The 26,704-nt window shown below is 41.8% G+C and overlaps 1 protein-coding gene across 1 annotated transcript; it reads right to left on the reverse strand.

Moving 5' to 3' along the window:
- Nucleotides 1-354: 354 nt before the first annotated feature.
- Nucleotides 355-24,363, reverse strand: GJA1 (gap junction protein alpha 1). Its single transcript, XM_029596411.1, has 2 exons — nt 24,211-24,363; nt 355-4,440 (listed from the first exon to the last, which is right to left on the reverse strand). The coding sequence occupies exon 2, from the start codon at nt 4,422-4,424 to the stop codon at nt 3,276-3,278; it is 1,149 nt and encodes a 382-aa protein (XP_029452271.1). The 5' UTR covers nt 4,425-4,440; nt 24,211-24,363; the 3' UTR covers nt 355-3,275.
- Between the last annotated feature and the right edge of the window lie 2,341 nt (nt 24,364-26,704).

Here is a 26,704-nt window from a genome sequence, read left to right on the forward strand (position 1 = left end):
AAGTATTTCAAAATTATGCCAGCAAACTAAATTATAGAATTTTTGCAACCTGTTTTAGTCTTACTTTTGTCTGAAGCTTCATTCTGGCATAATGGGAAGGAAACTGTATAAATGTTAGTCAATATCACAATGCAGTTTAGATATATCCAGCTACTGTACCATGGTGTGTGCATCCATATAAGACAGAAGATCTGATTTATGAAAACTTCTCCCCTTAGGAACACAGTAAGGCAAAAGTATTTATAAATCAGATGCCCTGTGTGTGAACTGGAGCTGGTGTGTGTCAGCACTCAAGCCTAATGCAAAACAGATCATCGGAGGCATTTGCAAGTGAAAAAATGACAAAACTCTAGATTTATCCTAAAGTAACACTTTATTGCCTAAGTATGCTCTGCAGATACCATGGCCTGATGGACAATGGTTGCTTACATGCATTGAAGCTGAATGTGATAGAAGGTTAACCAGTTATTACAATGTACTGTACAAAACCATTTATCTATGTTGCTGCAAAGTGAAACAAAGTACTGTATTTCCCTACTGATCCATCTGGAGCAGAGCAAAGACAATACAATGTAGAAAACTGATTGATTTGTTTAGCAGATAATGTATTTCAAATAAATTAGTTGCATGTGTAGTATTTAAAAAAAATCCTTTCAGCTTCACCTGGCATTCCAAACAAAAGCTAAGTGCAAATGTCAAAACAGCTGATGTCATAAAAAAAAAAAATAGGCTTCACTGCAAAAAAATCTGATCTGATCATCATATTGCAGTTGAGTTTATTTACACATTTATAACTCCAAAAAAGACCAGGTCAATTGCTACAAAATCCATATATGTTATATGTTATTAATATTCCAACTCAAATCAGATCTCGTAAGTTTCTCACATTAATGACTGAAGTAAGCCTGTTTACAGTACTACAATCTCTATCATTCAAGCATCATTGATTACATCTTTTTGAAAAAAAGGAAAATGGTTCAAGCCAGCAATAGCATTATTGCTAAAGGGTGAAAAGAGGAAAAACAAACAAACATCTAATCATAATCTGAACAGAACAAAAGTTTCCATAATAGAATACATGGAAAACATGTTATAGAATAAAAACAAATTCTAATGTGTGCTTTACTTGCCCAGCAGGAATGAAAGAATGTAAACAGCGTATTGGCCCACACTTTCACAAAACCCATGATAGATTTCAAATAAAAGTACTCCGTGTGTCTTCTGGACTGTGCATTGCCAAGACAGTTTAGTTAAAATAATTGTGTGGATATATCATGTGCATCGAGTTGCTGTGAACCTCGTTTGCCTGTCTTTAAATAGTAATTGAGTACGTGGTATTTTAAAACCTGTCAATGGACATGGTCACACTGGGGGTAATATTCTAAAGATTTATGCACTTAAAACTGGGTTTTACACACGTAAGTGCACTTTATGCACATAAATGGGCTTTTGAAAATTGCTACAATATATATCCTTTTGAAAATTACCCCCACTATGAATATGTTAGCAGGGATTCAGTACTTGACTCTGTTTATGGATATATAGATTATTATTAAACATACAGCAACATCTACCTGGATAAAAAGTTGAACAATACAGCAGAAGTATTTTTGGTGGGCCCCATTTGAAATGATTAGGTTATTAAAAAATTACAGGTGATTCTTTCACATAACTGTTGACCAAGACATTTACCGTCAAAGTGCAAATTTTAACAATGGAATGTTCTTGACACTGTTTACCAAGAGAATTCCCAGGTCTTTCGCTGTTTACAAGGGAAAAGCATCTTGATGATGGCAGTTTTCAAAGCAGAGGGCATCAAACATCAGTGCTCATTTCAAACTAGAGCTCATATTTCAACTAAAAGGAATCAAGCAAGCATTCCAGTCTCCATCAATGAAAAGTCTCAAGTTTAACACTAGTAGCCATATTGGGCCTGGAGAAAACTGAGTTCTTTGCAGGCTGTGATAGGTTTTATTAAACCAGCATACAAATGATGCTGTTCAACATCACACAGGTCCCTTCAGATGTCCTCATGAAGCCTTAGTTCTTCCAAAAAGGAAACAAACTGATGCATACTTGTAACATGAACAAAGCAAAAAACTGTCACCAGCTATACAAGATTTATGGCTATTATGAAAATATGATAGTTCAGAATGAATATTTCTACACTCATTTTGTAGAACAAAGATTTGCATTTTCATATACGTTATGGATGTACATCACTGTATATACTCATGACATTAAAAGCTTTCAAATTTTGGCATGCATGATACTTTATGACATTTGCAAATAAGCCCATCCATTAGGAACACTAACCAAAATTATACATGCTTGTTCTTGGATGATGATGATGTCCTAACTCGTCAGAAGAATACAAAACATTTACTTGTAAAATATAATTTAAATGAGTATTGGTCAAGTGCTGGTAAGATTACTCAGTAATCAATGAAATATAGTACTTGATCTTGAGGCAGGGTCAAACTTGGCAGGCTAATACAGCTCTATTTTTAAAATCAGAAATGACGCAGAATGAAAAAAACTTCTGTCAAACTTGACCTGGGTCAGGTAGTAACCCTACTAAAATAGTAGCTTCTATTGTACATAGCATTCCTTTTGAGAGAGATAATCTTGGTTATTATGGCCTGTTATAGTATATTTCTTTCTTAATATTGATTGATTTAGAACCAGATGTGCTAAGCATTTTCCACATACACAAACTAGGAAAAATCCTTTAGTACTTCTGGCCCTTAGATAAAAACTAAGCAAAATGGGTGATATTTCCACTTCTTGATTCAGAATACAGTTGAAACAGTAAACTCTGCATCGTGTTTTTTCTCATTGTGCTTATTCCATTTAGTTTATACTCTACCGGTGTCCCAAATGAGAGGAAGGCACATTATATTTATTCTTTGTTGGCCTTGAAAACATGGTACTAGTTTGGTACCCTTAGCTTCTGCATTCAGTCCTCATAAAAACAATTTACTTTCTTGGTATATTGCAAAATTCACAGAAATAAACATATAACACACAGATTCTCATATGTACAGATTTAATTAAAAATTATGTAATGATTAATTATCAATTTGAGTTATTTTATTATTTCTTTAATCAGCTACTTTAAATATCAATGCGTACCACCTGAAAAACAAAGATGTAACATTTTTATCTCCTGGCTGAGACTGTTATGTACCACCACCTCCACAGGAAAAAAAAATAGCAGGCAAAGATGCCTCATCTGCTACATTGGTTTTCATGGTTGAATTAGCAGATGAGGACTAGATCTCTAGATCATCGGGTCGAAGCCTGCTGCTGGCACGGCTGCTGGCTCTGCTAGGTGGCCGTTGGTCCACAATGGTAAGAGGCTGCAGCTCATGTCCAGATGCCAGTTTTTTAGTGTTCTGCTGATCATCAGGGAAGTCAAAAGGCTGAGCATGAGAGTTGGAGATGGTGCTGCCAGCTTGTCCCATCCTGTTCTGTTCAGCACTATAATTTGCCCAGTTTTGCTCACTGGCTTGCTTATTGTAATTACGACAGGAAGAGTTATTTCTATCTCCAGTAACAAGTTTGTACCCTGGAGGAGACATTGGTGATAAAGGGGCAGTTGGAGAAGAACAACCATTGAAGTATGTGTACTTTGGGGAGCCACAATCTTTAGTAGGACTTATGGCCCCATTTGTGGTAGAATAGGGATCATTTTTGCCTTTTATACGATCTTTCACACTTTTGAAGCAGACATAAAAAAGCTCTATAATGTTTAGGGCGAGAGATACTAGAGACACTACTAACATAAACCAAATAAAGATGGTTTTCTCAGTAGGCCGAGAGAGGAAACAATCCACTTGATGAGGGCAAGGATCTCTTTTACACGTGTAAATGGCATTCAGGCTAAACCCGTAGATGTACCACTGTATAAGCAAGAAGGCAACTTCAAATACTGACTTAAAGAAAATAGTAACAATATAGGTGCGTAGCAGCCCCCCACGCATTTTTACTTTGCCATGCTCTTCAAGGCCATATTTGAACTTCTTAATTTCAATTTGTTTAAGGTGCATGTCAACATTAGCACCATCATTTTGTACTAATTTAAGCTCTTCTTCTCTCTTGTTTAGTTTCTCCTCCTTGCGCATTAAATAGAATATGTGAGCCAGGTATACCAGGGTTGGTGTAGAGACAAATATGATCTGCAGAACCCAGAAACGTACATGAGAGATTGGGAAGGACTTGTCATAACAGACATTTTCACAACCAGGTTGCTGAGTGTTACAACGGAAGGCTGACTGTTCATCTCCCCAAGCAGACTCCACAGCTGTTCCCAGCAGTAGAATCCGAAAGATGAAAAGGACAGAGAGCCACACCTTTCCTCCAGCAGTAGAATAGGCTTGGACCTTGTCAAGAAGCCTTCCTAAGGCACTCCAGTCACCCATCTTCACTGAAGGCTACCTGAAAAAAAATATATAATTGCAATTAATATCAATTGTATTCATAATGGCCCTTTGAAATGAATGATGTCATCAAGACATAAATACATTCTAAGACAAATCAAGTTTTTAGTCAGGCTTTAGAAAATGTCAGCACTGAATCAGTATTGCTAGATTTAACAAGATGATTTAAGGAAGCTGGACAAGTGTAGCAAGTCACTGCTGGTGTTGTTTGACTCTACTGCAGCTTTGACACTATAGATCATGAGACACTACTTAAATGTCTTTCAGAGAAAGAGATTGGAGGAACTGTATATCATCATCATCATTGTTTATTTATCTCACACTCTTCCAGCAGATGAGTTCAGAACATCTCACAACATGAGGAGAGGTTTATAATAGTGAAGAGTATATCACTAAAATAGAATCTAGCATATCTCAATAGGCATAGAGTATAATAATAATAAAATGTCAGATCAGAAATAATGGAGATTAGGCAAGGTAAAAGGTTTCTCATAGGACAAGCAGGATGGTAGGGTTGTGCATTCATTTCCTACGTATTGGTAATCCGCAAAATATAGGGTCATATTCGTTGTATTCGAAGGGAAGTGAAACGTATCGCGATTCCCCACAAATACAATGAATCTTTGCTGAATTATTCGGCCATTTAAAGGAGCGAATTTAAACAAAACCCCCACCCTCCTGACCCCCCCCCCCCCCAAGACTTACCAAAACTCCCTGGTGGTCCAGCGGGGGGTCCAGGAGCCATCTCCTGCACTCACGCCCTCGGCTGCCGGTATTCAAAATGGCGCCGATAGCCTTTGCCCTCACTATGTCATAGGGGCCGACCAATGGCACCGGTAGCCCCTGTGACATAGTAAGGTCAAAGGCTATCGGTGTCATTTTGAATACCGGCAGCCGAGGGTGTGAGTGCAGGAGATGGCTCCCGGACCCCCGCTGGATCACCAAGGAGTTTTGGTCAGTCTTGGGGGGGTCAGGAGGGTGGGGAGTTGTAGTTAATTCAATTTTATCCAGGAAACAAATAAGAATTAATGCATGAATGTATCGGGGACCCCCCTTGCCAAATGCAACGTATCTGCCCCCCGATGAATACGAATCCCGAATGCAATGTATGGCGTCCCTCTGCACATCCCTACAGGATGTTAGTCCTCACATTTATTTATTTATTTATTTTAAATATTTAGAGCTTTTCTATACTGACGTTCATATAACATATCATGTATATATACTGTATATATACTGTACTCTTGTATATAATTAATCTCATCTATCTCTCTTTTATTTCCTCCACCCCAGTTCATTAGCCCTTGTTAATTGTAACTGCATCTCTTCATCACGTTTATTTATGTTCTTGGTTGTATTCATCACACCCCTGTTTTCATGTAAACTGACATGATGTGAATGCTATCATGAATGCCGGTATAAAAAAACCGTAACTAAATAAATAAATAAATAAATAAATATCACATCGATTTACAAAGAACTTGGGTTACTTAACACAGAAGCAGAAAGCACAGTTACAATTTATTTATTTGGGTTTTGTTTTGTTTTTTTTTTTTGGGTCAAAGGGTCTGGTGGTTTCATAGTATATAGGTTTCATAATACAGAGGAATTTATACAGTGATTGTATAACAAACAGGGTTTTATACAAGGTTGAAACACCAGGCTAAAATGCCAAGGATTATATACAAGGAAAATATATATATAAACAGAGGTTATGAAGCAGAGGGTGCTAAAAAATCAGCGTCACATCTGGGTGACATCACAGGATGGAGCCCAATCATGGAACACTTTTGTCAAAGTTTCTAGAACTTTGACTGGCACCTACTGGGCATGCCCAGCAATGCACTGACCCTGCATCCAGCAGGGGTCCCCGTTCTGTCTCTTTTTTTCCGCGTAGCAGTAGCCACGCGGGTTAAAGAGCTCTCTTGAGATTCCTGACAGGAATTTTCCTCATGGAACTTCTTTAAAAAATTTTCAAAATATTATACCCCATAGGGGTCCCCCTATCGATATCTGTACTCCGCAGTCAAAAGGTAAGGTTTTACCCTTGTTTGTGGTTGATTCCCATCGAGTTTCCCCTTCGGAGCTTACTGGCCATCGACCGCACCGCGGCTAAATTTTTGTCGAGGCCATGGCGTCGGGTTTTCATCGGTGCCCTGATTGTCCTCAGACAATGTCCATCACAGACCCGCATAGAGTTTGTGTATTGTGCTTGGGCACCGACCATGATACCCTAACTTGCACCAAATGTGCCCAAATGACGCCGAAGGGTCGTAAAGCCTGCTTAGAGAAGATGGAGTTTCTTTTTCGTTCAAAACTCCTGACTCCATTGACCGCTTCCACTTCGTCTGAGCCATCAACTTCGTCTGAGCCATCGACCTCTTGCCAGCAATGAGACACCGGTGCTGTTTGTCCGGCTTCGACTACTCCTAAGGTGTCAACCTCTTCCTCCTCGCCTCAGGAGAAGGACTGAGGAGAAAATCGTGAAAAGCATCGACATCGGCATAGGAAGGCTCAGTCTGCCAAACCAGGCAAGCCCTTGGCATCGGCATAGACAGAACCACCGACAAAGAAATCCCATCCGGAGAAGGCCCCATCCTTCTCTACGGCCGGGTCACTGAGGCGTTCCCCACCTTCATCGGTGCAGGGAGCCGAGATTTCACTTTCACTGGTGGACCCTCCGGCTTTTGGCAGACGGGTTTTTCATGGCTCAATGTTTATATCTTATAGGTACCACCTGTCCCTATATTTCCCTGCCACCTTCCCCAGTTGGATACGCTCCTGTTTTTCATATATCGCCCCCCCCTACATGAAAAGCCTGATTCAGCCCTTCTATCCCAGTTTTCTACCCTTTCCCCCTACCTCTCCACTCCCTATCTTTCCCCGTCTTACTAAAGAATTTTCTCCAATGTAAATATTTAAGCTACTCTTAATTAATATCCTAAGTTGTTTATCCTATTAATTATACTTTGCTACGCATACTTAACTAGCTTAACCAACGTTTGCCCCCCAACTTTGAGATTTTCTTTATAATAGTTTTACCATTGTTAACTCATGTAATGTATAATTTTTAGGCTTATAGTTAAACCTTACTATCTTGTTTTATGTATAACGCTTAGGCGTATGTTATTATGTTCTCTGTACACCGACGTGATATCTCGATAAACGGCGGTATATAAAAACCAATAAATAAATAAATAAATAAATAAATAAATAAATATCTCGCATTGCTTCCTACCAGTTGTACATGACCCAGTATAACAGAAACCTTTATAAGAAGAAACAGGATTTCTCTGAATCTTTACCTGACCAGTTCCAGGATGAGCTTAATGCTCTAGCGCAGAAAGGCCTGGATGCTGTTAAGCATGAGGTCTGCACTGCATATGACATAGTTGACATTGCCTCTAGGGTGTCCGGAGCTGAGATTAGTGCAAGAAGGTGGGCTTGGTTGAAATCCTATGACCTCAGACCAGAGGTACAGGACAGGTTGGCTGACCTGCCATGTGCTGGGGATAATCTCTTCAGAGACAAAATTCAGGACACTGTGGCGCAGCTCAAGGACCACCATGAAACGCTGCGTCAACTTTCTTCAGTGCCTGCTGAGTTCTCGTCCACCTCCAAGAGGACAGTCAGACGAGATGTTAAGCGACAGGCCTACAAACCAAGAAGGTATTATCCTCCGGCCTCCCGAAGTCGCCCTTCCAAACATTATCAAAAAGGTCAGTCTAGGCAGTCCCGACCTCAGAAGACCCAACCTGCTCCTCAGCCAGGACCAGAGTCAGGGTTTTGACTCCTTCCTGGAGAGCATAGGCCAACCTCCTCTTTCATCAGTACCGGTCGGCGGTCAATTGTGCCACTTCACCAACACTTGGCACACAGTCACCACCGATCAGTGGGTATTTGCACTAGTCACTCAGGGTTACCACCTCAACTTCCTGACTGTACCGGCGGACTCCCCACCTCAGCTGACGTGGGGATCATCCGACCACTCTCTTCTTCTGGAACAGGAGGTATCAACCCTCCTCCAGTCCCGGGCAATAGAACCAGTGCCCCTGTCCCAACAGGGGCAGGGGTTCTACTCCCGGTATTTCCTCATCCCAAAAAAGTCAGGTGGCATTTGTCCAATTCTGGCCCTTTGTGCCCTAAACAAGTATCTGCAAAGAGAGAAGTTCAAGATGGTAACCTTGGGGTCTCTACTTCCTCTTCTTCGAAAAGGAGATTGGCTATACTCTCTAGATCTCCAGGACACATACACACACATCTCAATTATTCCATCTCATCGCAAATTCCTGCAATTCCTAGTCGGCCCTCGTCACTTCCAGTACTGTGTACTACCATTCGGCCTAGCGTCTACTCCACGAGAATTCACCAAGTGCCTCGTGGTCACAGCCTTCCTCAGAAGTCAGGGTGTCCATGTCTACCCTTATCTCGATGATTGGTTGATAAGGGCCCCGACTCAGCAAGCCGCATTGGCGTCCTTGCGTCTCACTCTTCATACCCTGATCTCCCTAGGGTTTCTAATCAACTATCCCAAATCCAAGATAGTTCCATCCCAAACCCTATCTTTTATTGAGGCCGACCTAGACACTATACAGGCGAAAGCCTTCCTCCCTCAGGATCGGGCTTTCACCCTGTCCTCTTTAGCGTATCCTTTACAGATTTGAGTATCCTCAACTGCTCATCACTTCCTCATACTGCTAGGTCACATGGCATCCTCCGTGCATGTCACTCCAATGGCCCGCCTATCCATGAGAGTAATGCAGTAGACCCTAAAATCCCAGTGGGTTCAGGCTTGTCAGCCAATGTCCAGCATTGTTCACGTTACCACACAGCTACGACTATCGTTGACCTGGTGGATGCAACACTCCAATCTAACTCAAGGCCTTCCATTTCAGGCTATAGAGCCTCAAATTACCTTGACAACAGATGCCTCCAATCTAGAGTGGGGTGCTCATGTCAGCGACCTGCAGACTCAGGGAACCTGGTCTCCAGAGGAAGCCAAACACCAGGTAAATTTCCTGGAGCTTCGGGTGATCAGATATGCCCTTGGGGTTTTTTAAACAAGGCCATCCTGATTCAGACCAACAATCAGGTGGCGATGTGGTACATCAACAAACAAGGGGGAACGGGCTCCTACCTCCTGTGTCAGGAAGCTAGACAGATATGGGCATGGGCCCTTTCCCACTCGATGTACCTCACAGCCTCCTACTTGCCGGGTGTGGTCAATGTGTTGGCGGAAAAGTTGAACCACACTTTTCTTCCTGCACGAGTGGTCTCTCAACCCTACGGTAGCGGACACAATATTCCAACATTGGGGTTACCCTCATATAGACCTCTTTGCGTCAGTCCACAATCGCAAAGTAGAAAACTTCTGCTCCCTCACTCGCAGCCACCACTCGCACCCAAGAGACGTTCGCCCTCTCGTGGGCCAGTGGTCTCCTCTATGCATACCCTCCACTTCCACTCATATCGAAGACTCTCAAGAAGTTACGGAAGGACAAGGGCGTAATGATTCTGATAGCCCCTCACTGGCTACACCAGGTGTGGTTTCCAATCCTCCAGGACTTATCAGTACGCTGCCACATTCCTCTGGGGAAGTATCCGCTTCTGATAACTCAGAACAATGGATGCCTGCGCCACCCCAACCTCCAGGCCCTATCTCTGACTGCCTGGATGTTGGCACAGTTGGTGTCCCGAGTCCTGGTAGCTTCACGAAAGCCTGCCACAAGAAGGTCTTATCATTCCAAATGGAAGAGGTTTACAGTATGGTGCACTTCTATGTCCTTAGACCTCTTCACTTGTTCCATGGCAAAGTTTCTGGACTATCTCTGGCACCTGTCGGAGGCAGGCCTGAAAACTTCCTCTATCAGTGTGCATGTCAGCGCAGTGGCCACGTTTCATAAAGGCGTGGGGGATGTTCCTATTTCGACACAACCCTTAGTAACATGCTTTATGAGAGGTTTGCTCCATTTAAATCCTCCACTGTGCCCTCCGGCCCCTGCTTGGGACCTTAACGTGGTTTGGGGGAGGTTCATGAAACATCCGTTTGAGCCTCTCTGCTCCTGTAATCTCCGTTACCTCACATGGAAAGTAGTTTTCCTTCTCGCTATCACATCCGCTCGCAAAGTTAGTGAATTGCAGGCTTTAGTTACCTACCCACCTTACACTAAACTTCTGCATGATGGTAGTGCTCCGCACTCACCCTAAATTTTTACCGAAGGTAGTGTCGGAATTTCATATTAACCAAACTATTGTCCTACCTACCTTTTTTCCCAGGCCCCATTCAAACCCAGGAGAACAGGCTCTGCATTCCTTGGACTGCAAATGTGCTCTAGCCTTCTATCTGGACCACACGTCGGCCCACAAGAAATCCACTCAATTGTTTGTTTCTTTCGATACCATCAAATTGGGAAATCCTGTGGGAAAGCAGACCCTTTCCTCCTGGTTGGCAGACTGCATTTCTTTTTGCTACCAGCAAACAGGCATTCCGCTGCAAGATCGTGTAAAAGCACACTCTGTCAGGGCCATGGCGACATCAATAGCGCACCTCCGTTCGGTGCCGCTTGCTGATATTTGTAAGGCTGCTACCTGGAGTTCTCTCCATACCTTCACAGCTCATTATTGCTTAGATAAGGCTGGCACACAGCATTCCATCTTTGGCCAGTCTGTTCTAGACAAATTTTTTCAGTTTAACTTCCCATCTTTCCACCGACCCATTCAGGGTTCAGGATGCCCGCCTATCCAAATTTCCACCCCTGTTGTTGTGCCTGTTGCATGTCTCTGGGTGCATTTGGTGCTTTGCTCGGGCATCCTCAGCTCAGTACTCATCCATATGTGAAGACTACCATCCTGCTTCTCCTGTGAGAAAGCAGAGTTGCTTGCCTGTAACAGGTGTTCTCACAGGACAGCAGGATGTTAGTCCTCACGAAACCCACCCGCCACCCTGCAAAGTTGGGTTTGTTTACGTTTTCTTATTTTATTTTTCACACAAACATTTTACTATAAGACGAGACTGAATGGGGACCTCTGCTGGATGCAGGGTCAGGGCATTGTTGTGCATGCCCAGTAGGTGCCAGTCAAATTTCTAGAAACTTTGACAAAAGTGTTCCTTGATTGGGCTCCATCCTGTGATGTCACCCATATGTGAGGACTAACATCCTGCTGTCCTGTGAGAACACCTGTTACAGGCTATCTCAGAAATAAACTATCCAATCACAATAAATAGGAGGGAAGGGAAGGGAAGAATGTAGTAGGCATGTTAGGACTAGTGCAAAATACAATGCAGTATATGTTAGGTGAGGCCAGTGCTTCCATTAGGCAAACTAGGTAATCATCAATGATAAAAGCTTGAAATTAAGCTATGAAGTAGGCCTCACCAAAGTGTTTAAATAAATATTACATAATGCTAAGGACAGAATAGATTCAAGGAGGACATGACACATGAGTTGGCGACACTGTTACATTATTACCAATATTCACATTCATTGATCTATCAGCTAAAAATGACACCGACCAGTTGGCTTCTTCCTCACAGACCTCAAATCTACAACATGTTTGGATTACTTTTGCTCCTCATAGCTCATTAAACGGACCACATCTGGACTTCTTAGTTTCCTCCAGATTAACTCCTCTTTATCAGAAAACCACTGACATGAGTCAATAAAAAATGCTGCAGTAAGACCCTCACTGAAGAAACCTAACCTGGACCAAAACACTCTAAGCATTACTACCCAGTCTCAAACCTTCCTTTCCTCAGCAAAGTTATTGAAAAAGTGGTTGTTACGAGCGCGCGCGGGCGCGGTCGTCGTAAGCGGGTGGTGAGCCCTTGGGCCACGGCAGGACTCAAGGAGGAGCCCCAAGCCACACCGTGGGAGGTGAGCAGAGCAGGCATGGTGAGCCAGGCAGGCAGGAATAGAAGCAGGGAGTCCGACCCTCAGCTGGACCTGCATGCCCATGGTAGCCAACACGGGGAAGTTGACTAATGAATGGTCCTCCGACTGTTCCCGGCCCTTTCGGACCTGCCGCTGGGAACGGCAATGGGCAGCAGGCCAGACAGAGGCGAGGGCAGACAGAGTCCTTACACTGAGTACGTGAGACGGGGCTGAAGCAGACATCCAAGACAGGCTGAAGCAAGACGTTGGAGACATCAGGGCAAGGGCTGAAGCGAGACATAGGAAAGATCCAGGCGAGCAGGAACTCCGATGCTGGGATACTGACATCCAAAGCCCCTCGGCTGGCAGGAACAGAAGCTCAAGAGCCCGTGGGACGAATCCTTCCTGTTGGCCACTCCAGGGCCCAACAGGACAGAAGGCTCAGGAACCAGACGAGGACGTAGGTCAAGGCAGAGACACGAAGACATCAGGGCAAGGGCTGAAGCAAGACATTGTAGACAAGGCAGGACGGAAACATGGCACTGTCCAACAGGGCGCCCTACTCAGCCAGCACAGCTAGACTGGTCACGGACCACCCCGTCCCAGACGCGCCCTACACAGCCCAGGAAGGCTGGTCGCGGACCACGCTGAGGAAAGGAGGGTGCAGGGAAACTCCAGGCGAACAGGAACTCCGATGCTGGGATACTGACATCCGAAGCCCTTACGGCTGGCAGGAACAGGAACAGACATCTAGGCACGGTCAGAAACAGACATCGAGACAAGGTTCCATCTAGACACGGCAGACCACGGAGGACCTGGATCGGGAGAGGCCACAGACAACTGTGTAACCCAATCCAAAGGCAAACAGGAACTAACAAGCAAGTCCTTAAATACTGGAGGTTGTAGGCAACTCCCTGGGAGGAGTTAGACAGGACCGCCCCTTGCTGGCCCTATAACTGGGGAAGAGAGCTGCGGGCCAGCCCCTAGAGAAACGGGCGTGGCTGGAAACAGGAAGTCCAAACACAGGCACGAAGCCACAGGAACAGCTAGGCCTCTCCGGCCCTGGAGCAAGTCCCGGACGGTGCGTAGGCAAGGCCCTGGCTTCAGAGCGGCCTCTGGAGGAAGGTAAGATGCCTCCTGTAGCGCAGCAACAGGGGGGATCGCAACAGTGGTTTTGCTACAAGTAACCATTTGGACCCCTTCCAATCCAGTTTCAGCCCCTACCATAGCAGTGAAAAAGCACCAGCTTGTCTTGTGGATGATCTTCGATTATGCATAGACAATGGTCAACAAGCTCTCCTAGTGCTCCTGGACCTCTCAGCAGCATTTGATACATTGGCCATAAACCTTTCATAATCCACCTAATGGACCTTGGTTTCTCAGGCCCAGTACTTATCTTGTTCAAATCTTTCCTCCACAAACCATTTCCCTTGGACAGGTGTTCTTTCACCTATACCCCTTCCTCTGCAGTGTGCCACAAGATTCTATTGTATTTCCAACTATATTCAATATCTACTTAGCCCCACTTGGCAAACTAATCAGAGATTTCCAAATTCTCTATTGTGCCATTTTTAAAGATGGCATCGGCCATCCAGTGCTCCTGGACCACCAGGTAATTTTAAAACGTTTTTGGAGGGGTCGGGAGGGTGGGGGAGGCTAAGGGGTCAGTTTTAAAGGGTCAGGGTGGGTTTTTTGTTTATCGGATCAGGCGCAGCCAATAAACAAAAAATTAATCGGGCCGGATGATAAAAATTATAAGATTTGAATCGGAACCGGAACCGAACAGATTCCGGTTCCGATTCACATCTCTACTCTTTTGTCCAATTCACAACTTGCAATAGTAATTCTTGTTAAGAACGTAAGAACATAAGAAAATGCCATACTGGGTCAGACCAAGGGTCCATCAAGCCCAGCATCCTGTTTCCAACAGTGGCCAATCCAGGCCATAAGAACCTGGCAAGTACCCAAAAACTAAGTCTATTCCATGTAACCATTGCTAATGGCAGTGGCTATTCTCTAAGTGAACTTAATAGCAGGTAATGGACTTCTCCTCCAAGAACTTATCCAATCCTTTTTTAAACACAGCTACACTAACTGCACTAACCACATTCTCTGGCAACAAATTCCAGAGTTTAATTGTGCGTTGAGTAAAAAAGAACTTTCTCCGATTAGTTTTAAATGTGACCCATGCTAACTTCATGGAGTGCCCCCTAGTCTTTCTACTATCCGAAAGAGTAAATACCTTATTTCTTCAAACTTATTACTTCAAACTTAGATATCTGCAATTCTTTAGTTGGAGGTCTTCTGAAGGCATCTATCAATTGCAGTTAATACAATATTCAACAGCCCATCTTTCATCCGGTGAGAAATGGAGAGATCATATTATACCAATACTTAGAGATCTCCATTGGTTACTGGTATGTTTTAGGGCTGTGGTTCCCAAACATGTGCTAGGAACACCAAGCCAATCAGGTCTTCAGGATATCTGCATTGCATATGCATCGGAGATGCAGTATATGCAAATTTATCTCAATGCATATCTATTGCAGATATCCTGAAAATCCTATTGACTAGGGGCCCCCAGGACAGGTTTTAGGGCACAATTTAAATTGCTATTACTAGTATTTAAGAGATTCATATTCAACAGATAGCCAGCTATGGAAGTTAGCCAGATAAACACATCTGGCCAACTTAGCTGAGATATTCAGTGGTGCAGCAATATTCAGCGATACTGCTACTTTGTTGAATATATCCAGACCATACAGGCAGCCCTGGATTTGTCAAAAGGTATCCATTATACATGTACCTAGGACAGCAAACATTTAAAGGCAGCAGGTTGGCTAATATTTGCTGCCTTCCAGCTCTTTTAGATCTCATTCAGCAGAGAGCAGCTTTCTGCTAATCTGTGACAGACCCTTGGGCCTGGATTTTCTAAGTAGCAATATTTAGACTTATTTGGCTGTTAGCCACATAAGTTAGACCTACTAATAAGCAAGTCTACAATAAGCCAGATGAACCTATCTGCAGGGATGGATTTAGGATTTAGCGTTCCCTAGACACTTTTGGTGCTTTTACCCCTCCACTTCCAAGGGGGTCATTTTCTAAAGCAATGCGAAAAGTCCCTTTTCACTTGTGATCACTAAATCAGGGTGGAGTTGGGGTGGCGTCGACACCGGAAGAGGAAGAGTTGGGGCGGCACCGGGGCAGACACGGAGAAAACATCACTGGCTGTGAAAAGGTAAGAACCATTATCGCTGCTACTTATCTAGCTATCCCATAGATTTATCAAAATGCTATATTTATAGCAAAATTGCACCCGTGATTAAAAAAAAAGGGCATGACTAGGCTAATTTCTCTCCTCATGCATTGCATAACTAATTTCTGCAAGGTATGATAAATTTACCACACCTGCACTAATTTTTGCTTCATGCGCTGATTAATCCACCATGGAGGTTTTACAACAAAAAGGGTTTTATTGCACGTGCTGTTTGGAGAGAGTGAGAGATCCTCTGTAGAGACCAGTATGTCATTTTACTATTTATAAAACTGTAAAAGGAGGCACTTTTAACTCGAAGCAGGGGTTTGGGGGAGTGGGGTAGGTTTGGGGAGTGGTTTTACATACACAATAGGAGGTACAAACAGCAAAGTTGACATCACTGAAGATTTTCTGCTGTTTGAATCGATGAAAGGTATAGGAGTAGTTGATTTTTACAATGCACTCTCTACCTAGCTTCAAACAAGCTAGGTAGAGAGTGCAGCAAGCTAGGTAGAGAATGCAGTAGTAAAAATTGGCGCCATTTCATGATAATGCCATCACTGAATGTAACTGAAAGACATAGCTCACTTTAATGAAGCTACCCCGATACAGAAACACTTGTTTCGAAATATGGACCGTGTCAGGATAGGCTGTGGACTCTTTGAGCAAAGATAAGTTTTTAAATGCAATCTAAAAATCTTTTGAAAAAATAGTACAAAATCTTGCCAGATGATTACTTATAAGACAACGAAGGTCTCAGTACCAGTAGTGTCTATTATGATGGCATGAGAGAATGTATATATTGGTGTCCGAAAGTGTTTTCTTAAAGTATAAATAATAAAGTGACATATTGATCTCTACCTCTCTCTCATTTTCGCCCAGGAATGCACAGCTAATGTGGGCACAACACATAAATAGTTATCTAGCTAAGTAGTAGTCACTGAATGTGGTCAATTATTGAAATATCTCCACTTAGCCGGAGAAGTCAGAACTTATCTGGTTAAGTGCCGCTGAACCCAAGAATTGACTTGGTAATTGTTGCATTGGGACATGCAAGGGAGGTAAAATTCCTAGATTCCATAAATGACTGTTTCATGCAGAAGTTGATCATGGAATCAACATGAGGGGAAACTATATTAGATCTCGTCCTCAGTGGAAAACAGGACCTGGTGCAAGAGATAAAGGTGGTGAATCCACTTAGTAACAATTATCAAAATGTATTTATTTTATACCAACATTCAATCTGAGATATCACATCAATTTACAGTCAGGTACTGTAGGTATTTCTCTATCCCCAGAGGGCTTACAATCTAAGTTTTATACCTGAGGTAATGGAGAGTAAAGTGATTTGCCCAAGGTCACAAGGAACAACAGTGAGACTTGAACGCAGGTCTCCAGGTTCATAGCCCACTGCTCTAACCACTAGGCTATTCTTCCTCCCTTGTAATTAAATTTTACTTAATCACTGAATGAAGAATACTAAGGAAATTCTGCAGTAGCATTTAACTATTTAAAAAAAAGCCAATGATAAAATGAGGAAAATTTTTAGAAAAATACAAAAAGAATTCACAAGGTTAAAAAAGTGTAGGAGGTGTGAACACTGTTTAAAATTATCATCCTTATAGCCCAGACAAAATGTATTCCATGCACTAAAAAAGGCAGAAGGAAAACCAAATGAGTTCTGATGTGGTTTAAAAATGAGGTAAAAGAGGCATCTTTCAAACAAAAGAGCGGCCGCCCCAGTCCAAATGCGCAGCTGCCGCAGATAATGGGCAGCCAAGGCACTCCCTACTCTTAGCCCTTATCAGGCTGGTGGGTGTGGACAATTTGGTGCATGGGAGGCAACATGGTGGCAAATGTATGTCAGCCACTGGGAGAGTTGGGGCTGTCTGCCAGCAACATCCAGGCACGGCAATGATGCTTCACCCCCCTGGTTGGCTGGGCACTGAGCACAATGTCATCATCGGAATGCAACTCGCTGCTAGGACATCCAATTGGCCAGGGGACATTGCGTGATCATGTCAGGTGTGTGGGGGGGAGATACTGGCAGGATTAAAGTCCAGCTGATGACTTCTTCAGCGGCCCCGATGCTTTTCAAGTATATATGAAGCAAAAAGCCTGTGAGGGAGTCAGTTGGGATAAAAGGGATGCACAAAGAGGACCAGGAAACAACAGAAAAACTTAATGAATTTTTGCCTCTGTCTTTACTGAGAAGGATGTTGGGGTCTACACCACACCAGACCCTTTTTTGATAATGATGACTCAGAGCAACTAAACAAAATCACTGTGAAACCAGATGATATAATAAATCAAATTGACAGACTAAAGAATAAAAAAGCACTGGGACCAGATGGCATGCAGCCCAGAGTTCTGAAGGAACCCAAACATGAAACTGTAGACCTCTTTCTGAGTATTTGCAACATAATCCTTTAAAAAAGCCACAGTATCTGAAAGCTGGAGGGTGATGGCCAATGTGATGCTAATTTTTAAAAAGGGTTCCAGGTATGATCTGGGAAACCATAGAACAGTGATCCTGACGTTGGTATTGAGCATAATGGTAGAAGCTATTCTTGAAAACAAAATTATGAACCATATAGATAGATATGGTTTAATGGGGGAGAGTCAACATGGCTTTTGCAAAGGGAAGTCTTGCCTTACCAGTTTACTTGAATGTTTGTTTGTTTTTTAAGATATAAAGAAATATATGGATAAATGTGAGCCAGCTAATATAGTGTATTTGGATTTTCAGAGGGCATTTGACAAAGTCCCTCAGGAGATACTTATCAGGAAATTGTGAGACCATGGGATAGGAGGCAGTGTCCTATTATGGATTGGTAACTGGATAAAAGACTGGAAACAGAGGGTAGGACTAAATGATCAGTTTTCCAATATGAAGAAAGGTCATTAGTGGAGTGCTTGAGGGGTCTGCACTGGTATCTGTGCTATATAGCATATTCATAAATGATCTGAAAAAGTGAACAGATCAAATTTGCAGATGACACAAAATTGTTAAAACAGAAGTGGATTACGTGGAACTGCAAATAGACTTCGAGAGACTAGGAGACTAGGCATCAAAATGGCAGATGAAATTTAATGTGGACAAATACAAAGTAATGTATGTAGGGAAAAATAATCTCAAGTACAGGTACACGATGTTGGGTTCTGTGTTAGGAGTCATCACCCAGGAAAAAGATCTCAGAGTCCCTGTAGACAATACCTTGAAAGCTTTGGCTCCGTGAACAGCAGTGGTCAAAAAGGCAAATAAAATATTAGGAATTATTTGGAACATTTAGAATATCATAATGGCTTTGTACAGATCCATGGTGTAAACGCACCTCAAGTACTGTGTGCAATTCCAGTTACCTCATCTCAAGAAAGACATAATGGACATAAAAAGGTACAGAGACGGGCGATAAAAATAATAAATGAGATGGAAAACCAAAATGAAATTGCCCTCTTGCCTACATCACTGGTGTACAAATTGAGCTCCACTCCTCTGCCTGCCTGTATTCTCCAGCTCTGCCCTACTCTTCCAGCTCTGCTCCTTTCTATGGATATTAAGCTTTGCCGCTCTCTCTCCCTCTATTTTCCAGCTTTGCCCCACTTTCCAGCTCCACCCCTCTCTTTCTCTGTATTATCCAATCCTCTCTGTACTACAACAAATGGAAATTGAGGTTCTCCTCTCTCTCTGGCTATGCTCACTAGCTCTACCCCCTCTCCCTTTCTCTGGTGGCCAATCGCGTCCTGACTACCACAAAGTATATCTGAGCTCAGCCTGCATTCTCTACTGCCACACATGTCCCTTAAGCACTTCCTACACTTCACAGTATTTCCCCACCATTGGATGGACTTTTTCTACAGGTATTTTAATAATACACAACTATGTAGCCTATGTACTAAGCATTTTCCCCATAGGCACAAAATGGGAATGCTGTGTCTGTGGACCCAGCAGGCTGACCCAGACAAAGCAGAGATCGGTCTAGAGCTTCACCTATACTAGCCCTTGTTCCTCTCAGGTTGAGCCTTTGGGAGCTGGGGCCAGCAGGACTTAGGTGAAGGTCTCTGGAGATAGCTAGGGTGGATAGGGCTGAGGCAGACTAGGAAGGAGCGTGCTGGGCAAACGAAGGCTGGAACAGGCTGGGCAGACATTGGCAGGAAGCAACACTCACTACAAGACATAGCTGTTGCTGAGACAGAATGCATCGGGGGGACTGCTCTTATGTCATCAGTAGGGGCCCCAGGGACTTTCCTGCCACAGTCCCTTTAAAAGACCTGATGTCAGGCGCACGCGCCTAAGGGGAGCAGTGAGGAGCAGGAGCTGGCGGCGTGCTGCTGCATGGTGCCTGGCAGCCTTCCATGGGGAAAGAGTCGGTGGCAGCCTGCCGCACCGGAGAGAGCAGCAGCTGGCCCGGCTGCGGAGGTAAGAGTGGCAACTCAAGGGGGCAGCGCACTAGCCATCAAACACAATAAGGAAAAACCTTTAGTACATAGACCTATATGCATCTTACAGAATTACAAAACACACAGTACATATTATCATAGTACACAAACACAGGAATAAAGTATTTTTCTATAGTTAAACAGATGTTTCAGTTTTTCTTTTATTTTTAACACATTAAACCAAAGTCCTAGCTCTGATAACAATAGTGGTGACATACAACAATTTGATTGGTATTTAGAATAATGAGTTAGGGAGAAACTCAACTAAGGGAGGGATGGAAACCTTTTAAACAATTTCCTGAGATAACTATAACTTCTGAGAGATTAGCAGTCAGCATCCTTTTGTAAAGCATCCTAATTAGGATTGGATTCTCAGGAGCAAATCCATGCTCAGCATCTCAATAAATTCTCCCATTTTGTTTCTATGGAAAAAATGATTAGTACATAGGGCCCAATATAATAACTTTGAGCAGAGAGCTCCTGAGTTGATATTTATGATATCCCAGGGCATTCTGTGGTGGAGTTGAGTTAGCCAAACATCAGAACTGGCTGGATCAGGTATTCAACTGACTCTAGATGTGGTGCAGATCAGGATTAAAGTTATCTGGGAACACGTATCCAGATACCTTTAAACGTAAATGGCTATATTCAAAGGTTATATCCAGTTATGAGGAAAGCAGGAAGGAAAAAAGAAAACAAACAAAAGGACCTGCCACCTGATTCCCCACTCCCCACCCGAGTGAGCCAAATGTTGGGCCTTATGACCCAATCCTCCCTTTCCTCCCAAGGCCCCCCAAAGATTTTTCAAGAGCTGATGTTGAATACGGTAGATCATCACCTCTCCCTCTGCACCAACCCCATCTCCAGTTTGTAAAAAAAAACCATCTAACTTCTGGGCCACTCCTCTCTCCACTTCCCCCTCCCCCCCCACACATACACTACTCAATCCCTAACCCTCCATTTCATCCAGCACCCTCCAAAACCCTGTGCGCTTCCTGGTTCATGGAGGCTTCCAGCAACGCTGGAAGCATATACAAGTTCCAACGCTAAAATTGTGAAAACAAAGCTTTTAAAGATTGTGATTTCATATTTTTGTGGGTCCTGTGATACCGGCACAGAACCATGACCTACTTTTTGAAATGATTGGTTACGGTTTTACTTAGTAGGAGTTAAAGGGGAATCCAAATGTTTGAATAATATTTTGCCTGAACATATATGATGTACAAAAACAGTAATACAGTATATACATGAATGTATCTTTGCTTTTTAAACTGCAAATTTTGCCTGACATAGCAGGTGCTCATTCATTTGCTTAGCTCTTTATTATGTTTTGCTTTTTAAAGTGCTTCACTGAACTTCTATACTCTGCCTTGATGCAAATATTATACTCTCTACTGGACTATTCCATCTACTATGTATATATAAAGATATTTTATCTGCAGAAATGTGAAGATTTGTTCCTTTGAGGTTGTAAACCAGCCTGGTTTTAAGGGTAACCATAATATGCAAATTAACTTGTTTCTTGGATCAACTGCATACAAGTACTTCTCATGGCTGTTCATTGTGGATATCTTGTTTGTGATCCTTGAGAATAGGATTTGCACACCCTTGCTGAGTACCATGTAGATGGTATTCCAGAAGTATAGTAATCAAGAGAAGTATTATTTTTTACTTTGAACCAACAGAAACAGTTTCTTGTTCTCCCCCTACTGGAGCCAGAGCTCCACAAATTTCATGTGCTCTCTTCCAGTCTAAAGCAGTCTTAGTTCAAGCCAGTTCCAATGATTCTTTAAAATCAAACCACATAGCTACAGATTTCTTTACATTTATAAACTGTGCACGATAAACACTGAGGAAGAGAATCACTACTTTTGACGGTGTACCACAAACTCAGACTTTAAAAAGCATAATACCAGCTAACCCAATGCAGATTTCCATTGTCTTTACATTTGTAAAGTTATTTACAGGGAACGTTGGAAGGGCAATGCAGTATCATCATTTATGTCATAAAATAATATGATCTTTTGATTTCTCCAACAAAAAGCAAACACTGGAAAATGCAGCAACATTTTATGTGTGACATCATTTTTTTAAATTACATTTGTCCTGTGAACTTAATGGTTATGTAGGATTGACAGCACTGAAAACTAAAGACTTCCAATCATCCAAAGAAAAATGTAAGTCTGGGCAGAGACAGAAAGCTTGCCCACACTGCCAAATGTGTCACAGACCTTCTTCAGAGGGATCACTTCTAAGGGCAAGAGGGCAAACCCACTCTTTATGCTTGCTTATTCATTCCTTTTCACGTTTCTGCTGAGATTGCCAATAGGTGCCGAATTGCGATAGTAATTTTTATGCAATATGGAGAGCTGTCCAGAATTACATTTTATTGGCTGAATGAAAGGAGTTGAAACAGGTGGCCCTATTTATCATGTGTGGGGACTGGATTTTCTGTAAACAAAATCATTTGAATCCATTTCTATCTCCTTAACTCAGCTGGCTGTGTACTAGTCTCCCGTTAATATGCTTGTTAGGTGCCATGGATCAACGCCAGTGTTTAGCTTTTAAGGTTTTTGAGGGGAAATGTTTTCACAAACACTTCAGAACTACTGCAGTCCCCAGCCTCTGAAGTGTGTTGACCAGATGGCAACATCAAAGTGCCCTGAGATTTAATTGCATTAAAATTTGGAGAAATCTGCAGCAGTCATATTAAGAATTCTCCCAGGAAATACTTGCAAAACCCACAGAAGTAGTAATCAGTGAGGTGATCAAATGAATGTATTATACTTCTGTTTAAGTTAAAATATTTATATATACTTCTCTGGCTAATAAAGCACAAGGACTCTGTCCTCGAAAGCTCATGCTTTAATAAATTAGATAGTCTATAAGGTGCCACTCAACTCCTGTCTTTTTGCTACACCAGACTTAACTCAGCTAGCCCTCTGAAGAAAATTCTGTTTCTGTATGCCATGTCAAATAAACTGTATGCCATGTCAAATATACTGTGAATAATGTAGTGTGGTTGCCATGTTAGTGCACTAAGTAAAGCTAGGTACATACAAAGGTAAACAAACAATTCATAGTTGATAAACTTTTTCTATTGGACGTATTCAATACATTTGGTGGTGCCTTCAGAGAATTATACTGCCTTCATGAGGTCAGTGCAAAATCAGCACTCTTTCTGCACTGACATGATGAAATGGAGCACAGCTCGCAAGATCCAATCACAAAAACATATTGTAAGCCCTATAAAAAAAGGTATCACATACAATTCATTGGTTTGCCATTATTTCTAAGCAACCTGTGAACAACTAATAACCAAAGGAATTTGTTTTTGTGTCCATGCCATTCAACAGTAAAAACGAGTAATCTAATTTATTATTTGCACTTCTGATTACAATAATAATCACAAAGCAAGGCTTTTGTAAAAGATTCAGATGACTTTCTGCAAGGAAGTTGGAGGTTTCAAAGTGAAATTCACCAAATAAATGCGGCTGTTTCCTTAGAGTCTTAAGAGAGCTGTTATATAATAGTCTTAGGTAGGTATTATGCATTTCCCCATGCACTGCCAATCTGATGAAGTAGCTGCTTATACTCCAAGTCTGCCTTGAAATTTGTTCTTTGTGTTGCTAACACAGAGTAGCTATACACAAACTGACTTACAAATCCTTAGCAAACAGTTCTGGATTGTATCACACCTATTTTAACAGTGGTATTTACTATACTGGGGTATTGTGAAATGATTATGTGAAGGTCACAAGCTTAGAAATTTAAAAAAATGAAATTAAAAAAACATGTACATATTTAACATGCCATGGTATCCAAGTCAAAAAGCTCTCTTGCAGAAAAAGCAAAGGAAAAAGTTTGAGACCCACTCATTCAATAGTCAATACTGTCATCAACTTTTACTATCCTTCAACATAAGGCAGAGTTGTTCTGATGTACCCAGCAACTGAGAGTCATTCCCATTTAAAATAAGAACTAAAGAATAAAGTAAAACACTAAAATTATTGCTTTCTTTATAAAGTTAGATGAAAAATCTTAGAAGTAAAATCTATCAACCTCAGAAAATCAGCTGCAGTAGCCCTGCCTTTCTCCCTATGCAGAGAAACTTCAGTCATGACCATAAAATATCAGTTATAGAAATCTTCTGCAAAGTTCAGTTTCTATGTAAACTGAAAAGAAAGCAGTTTGCACTTACCTTGCTTGTGCGCAGTGAAGCAGGCAACAAGCTCAGACCTGTCTACATAAACTTTAAAGGTCCGCTGTTTGGTGTTTTCTTCCCTTCTCTTCCTAATGAAAGAAAAGTGCTGATGCCTCAGAAAAGTTTTTTTTCCTAACATGGAGCAGTGTCTTCCAGAGCTTTTAAAAAGTTTGCAAGTCAGAGCTCCGCCTTAGATGTTAGGGGAAGGACAGAGAGGAAGGGAGGAGGAGAATGTGTGTGTGGGGGGGAGCAGTGAAGGGATGCTTAGAGAAAAAAAACAGAATAAAGAAAGAAGACAGGTCACTCTAGTCAATTACAATTATACACTACAGCTTTGACTTCAGAATTAGAGATCTAAATATTGTGAATTGACTGAATATGTTGTCTAGGAGGAAAGTGACAAGATGAAGTGTTGAATAAATGTCAGTGTTTTTCCTAGGATTGTCACCCAATAACCCAGCTGGCCTGGAGAACCGAATAAGTGAATAGCTGCTGTGCGCTACAATAATTCAGGAGAATGGGAAGGAAACAGGACTTCCTTTTGCTATTTCATGAGTGTGTGTGTGTGTGGGGGGGGGGGGGGGGGCGGAGTTCTTAGTACTCCTTCAATTTGGAGGATGAGAGAAAAACACAGCCTTCTCCCAAATATTAAAAAATCATGTTTTGTTTTGTTTTTTTCTCTGCGTTTATAATTTTATTTTCTCTATAGAAGGAATAACAGATAGTGCGCATGTAAGGGCTAGAAAACTTTACATTTAGATCTCCCCAATTCCAGAAATGCTAGTTATAATAATAATAATGTTTGATATATGCAGTAGCTTCCACATAGCAGGACCTCAAGGCAGTTAATAATTTGATACTTCAGGAAAATACATGCAGCCATTACTGGTATGGATAGTGTGGGTACCAATTTTGGTCAAAGTCAGATCTGGTCACTTTTAATCACACCTTCTTCCTCAACCATTAAAACATCTTCATTAGTAGATAGTTCCACTCAGCCCTGCCATTCTGATGATGAATGCATCTCACCATGGAATTCCTAGAAATCTACAACTGGAGGCTTGTGAATATAGGTCATAGATGTGATGTGAATAATCAAGTGTATTTTTAGCAAAGTTTTACAAATTGATGCAAAACAAAATTGATTTAACTTTGTCCATTATTATAGAATGTGACATATTTTGTAGTGAGGTGATAGTGGAGAAAACTAAAGATAATAAATACATCAACAGATGAGATGTGAATTATACTTAGGTACACAAGTCATTGCTGATTTTAACTTACAATATACTGGAAAAACTGTGGCACTATCTCATATACTCTCACAGCCTATGTTTGTAATTTCATGTTTGAGTTATTCTAAAACTCTGGGGTGGATGCCATTCAGTCCTGTGGATTTATTACTCTTTAGTTTATCAGTTTGGTTTATTACAGCCATTATTATAGAGATTTGGTTTAACTGCTCAGAACCATTATTTATTTATTTATTTGGACATTTCTTCTATACCGATATTAGAGGGGACTTCATATCGGTTTACAGTGAAACTTAAAGGACGGAAATTGAGGGGAAGCATTTAACTAGAGAAAAGTAAGGAAATGAGAGGGAACAATCGTAACGGGCAACTTGAAGATAGAAACAGCAACAACAAGATGAACGGTTATGATTATGATAATGAGACAGTTATGTACAGTATATAATATAATACATCTATGTACAGTATATAATATTACTATTAAAGAATGTTTTAGATTAAAACATTTTAGATTAACCTTACTATTAAAGAATGTTTTAGATGTGCATACATCCCAGCATCCTCCTCAGTAAAGATGGAGGCAAGAATTCATTCAGCTTTTCTACTGTTTCTTTGTCCTCCCTGAGAATTATTTTACCCTACAGTCATCTAGCGACTCAAATGACTCCCTCACAGGCTTTTTGCTTCGAATATACTTAAACATGTTTTGTTATTAGTTTTGCCTCTCTGGCAAGCTTCTTCTCAAATTCTCTCTTTACCTTTGTTCCTACTTTTTATATCTATCTTGCCAGTGCTTTATGCTCTTGCCTATTTTCTTCATTTGGGACTGCTTTCCATTTTTTGAAGGATGTCTTTTTAGCTTCACTTTTCAACCATGTTGCAGTCATTTAGTTTTCCTTCAACCTTTTTAAATGCAAGGAATACATTTTAACTGGACTTCAAGATAGTATTTTTAAACAATGTCCATGCTTCATGCAAATGTTTAACCTTTGCAACTGCTCCTTTTATTTTTTTCCTAATAACATGGGCAGTGGGGACTACCATGGCATTCCATGCCCTCACTCCCCTAACAAAAGACATACAACTTGTATAATGGGTTAACAAAGACTGCAGTTTATTAAACAGCCATCCTAACCCAAGCCTGACAATCCTGAAATAATACACAATCCAATTTCAAACACCCCCTCTCTCCTGTGCATGGGGTTAAATCGCCACCATTGTGCCCCAGTGGTGTGCTC

This window comes from Rhinatrema bivittatum, chromosome 3 (assembly GCF_901001135.1).
Source record: "Rhinatrema bivittatum chromosome 3, aRhiBiv1.1, whole genome shotgun sequence".
NCBI lineage: Eukaryota > Metazoa > Chordata > Amphibia > Gymnophiona > Rhinatrematidae > Rhinatrema > Rhinatrema bivittatum.

Excerpts from the sequence above, each read along its gene's own strand:
- GJA1 (XM_029596411.1), bottom strand. The coding sequence starts at position 4,424 with ATGGGTGACTGGAGTGCCTTAGGAAGGCTTCTTGACAAGGTCCAAGCC.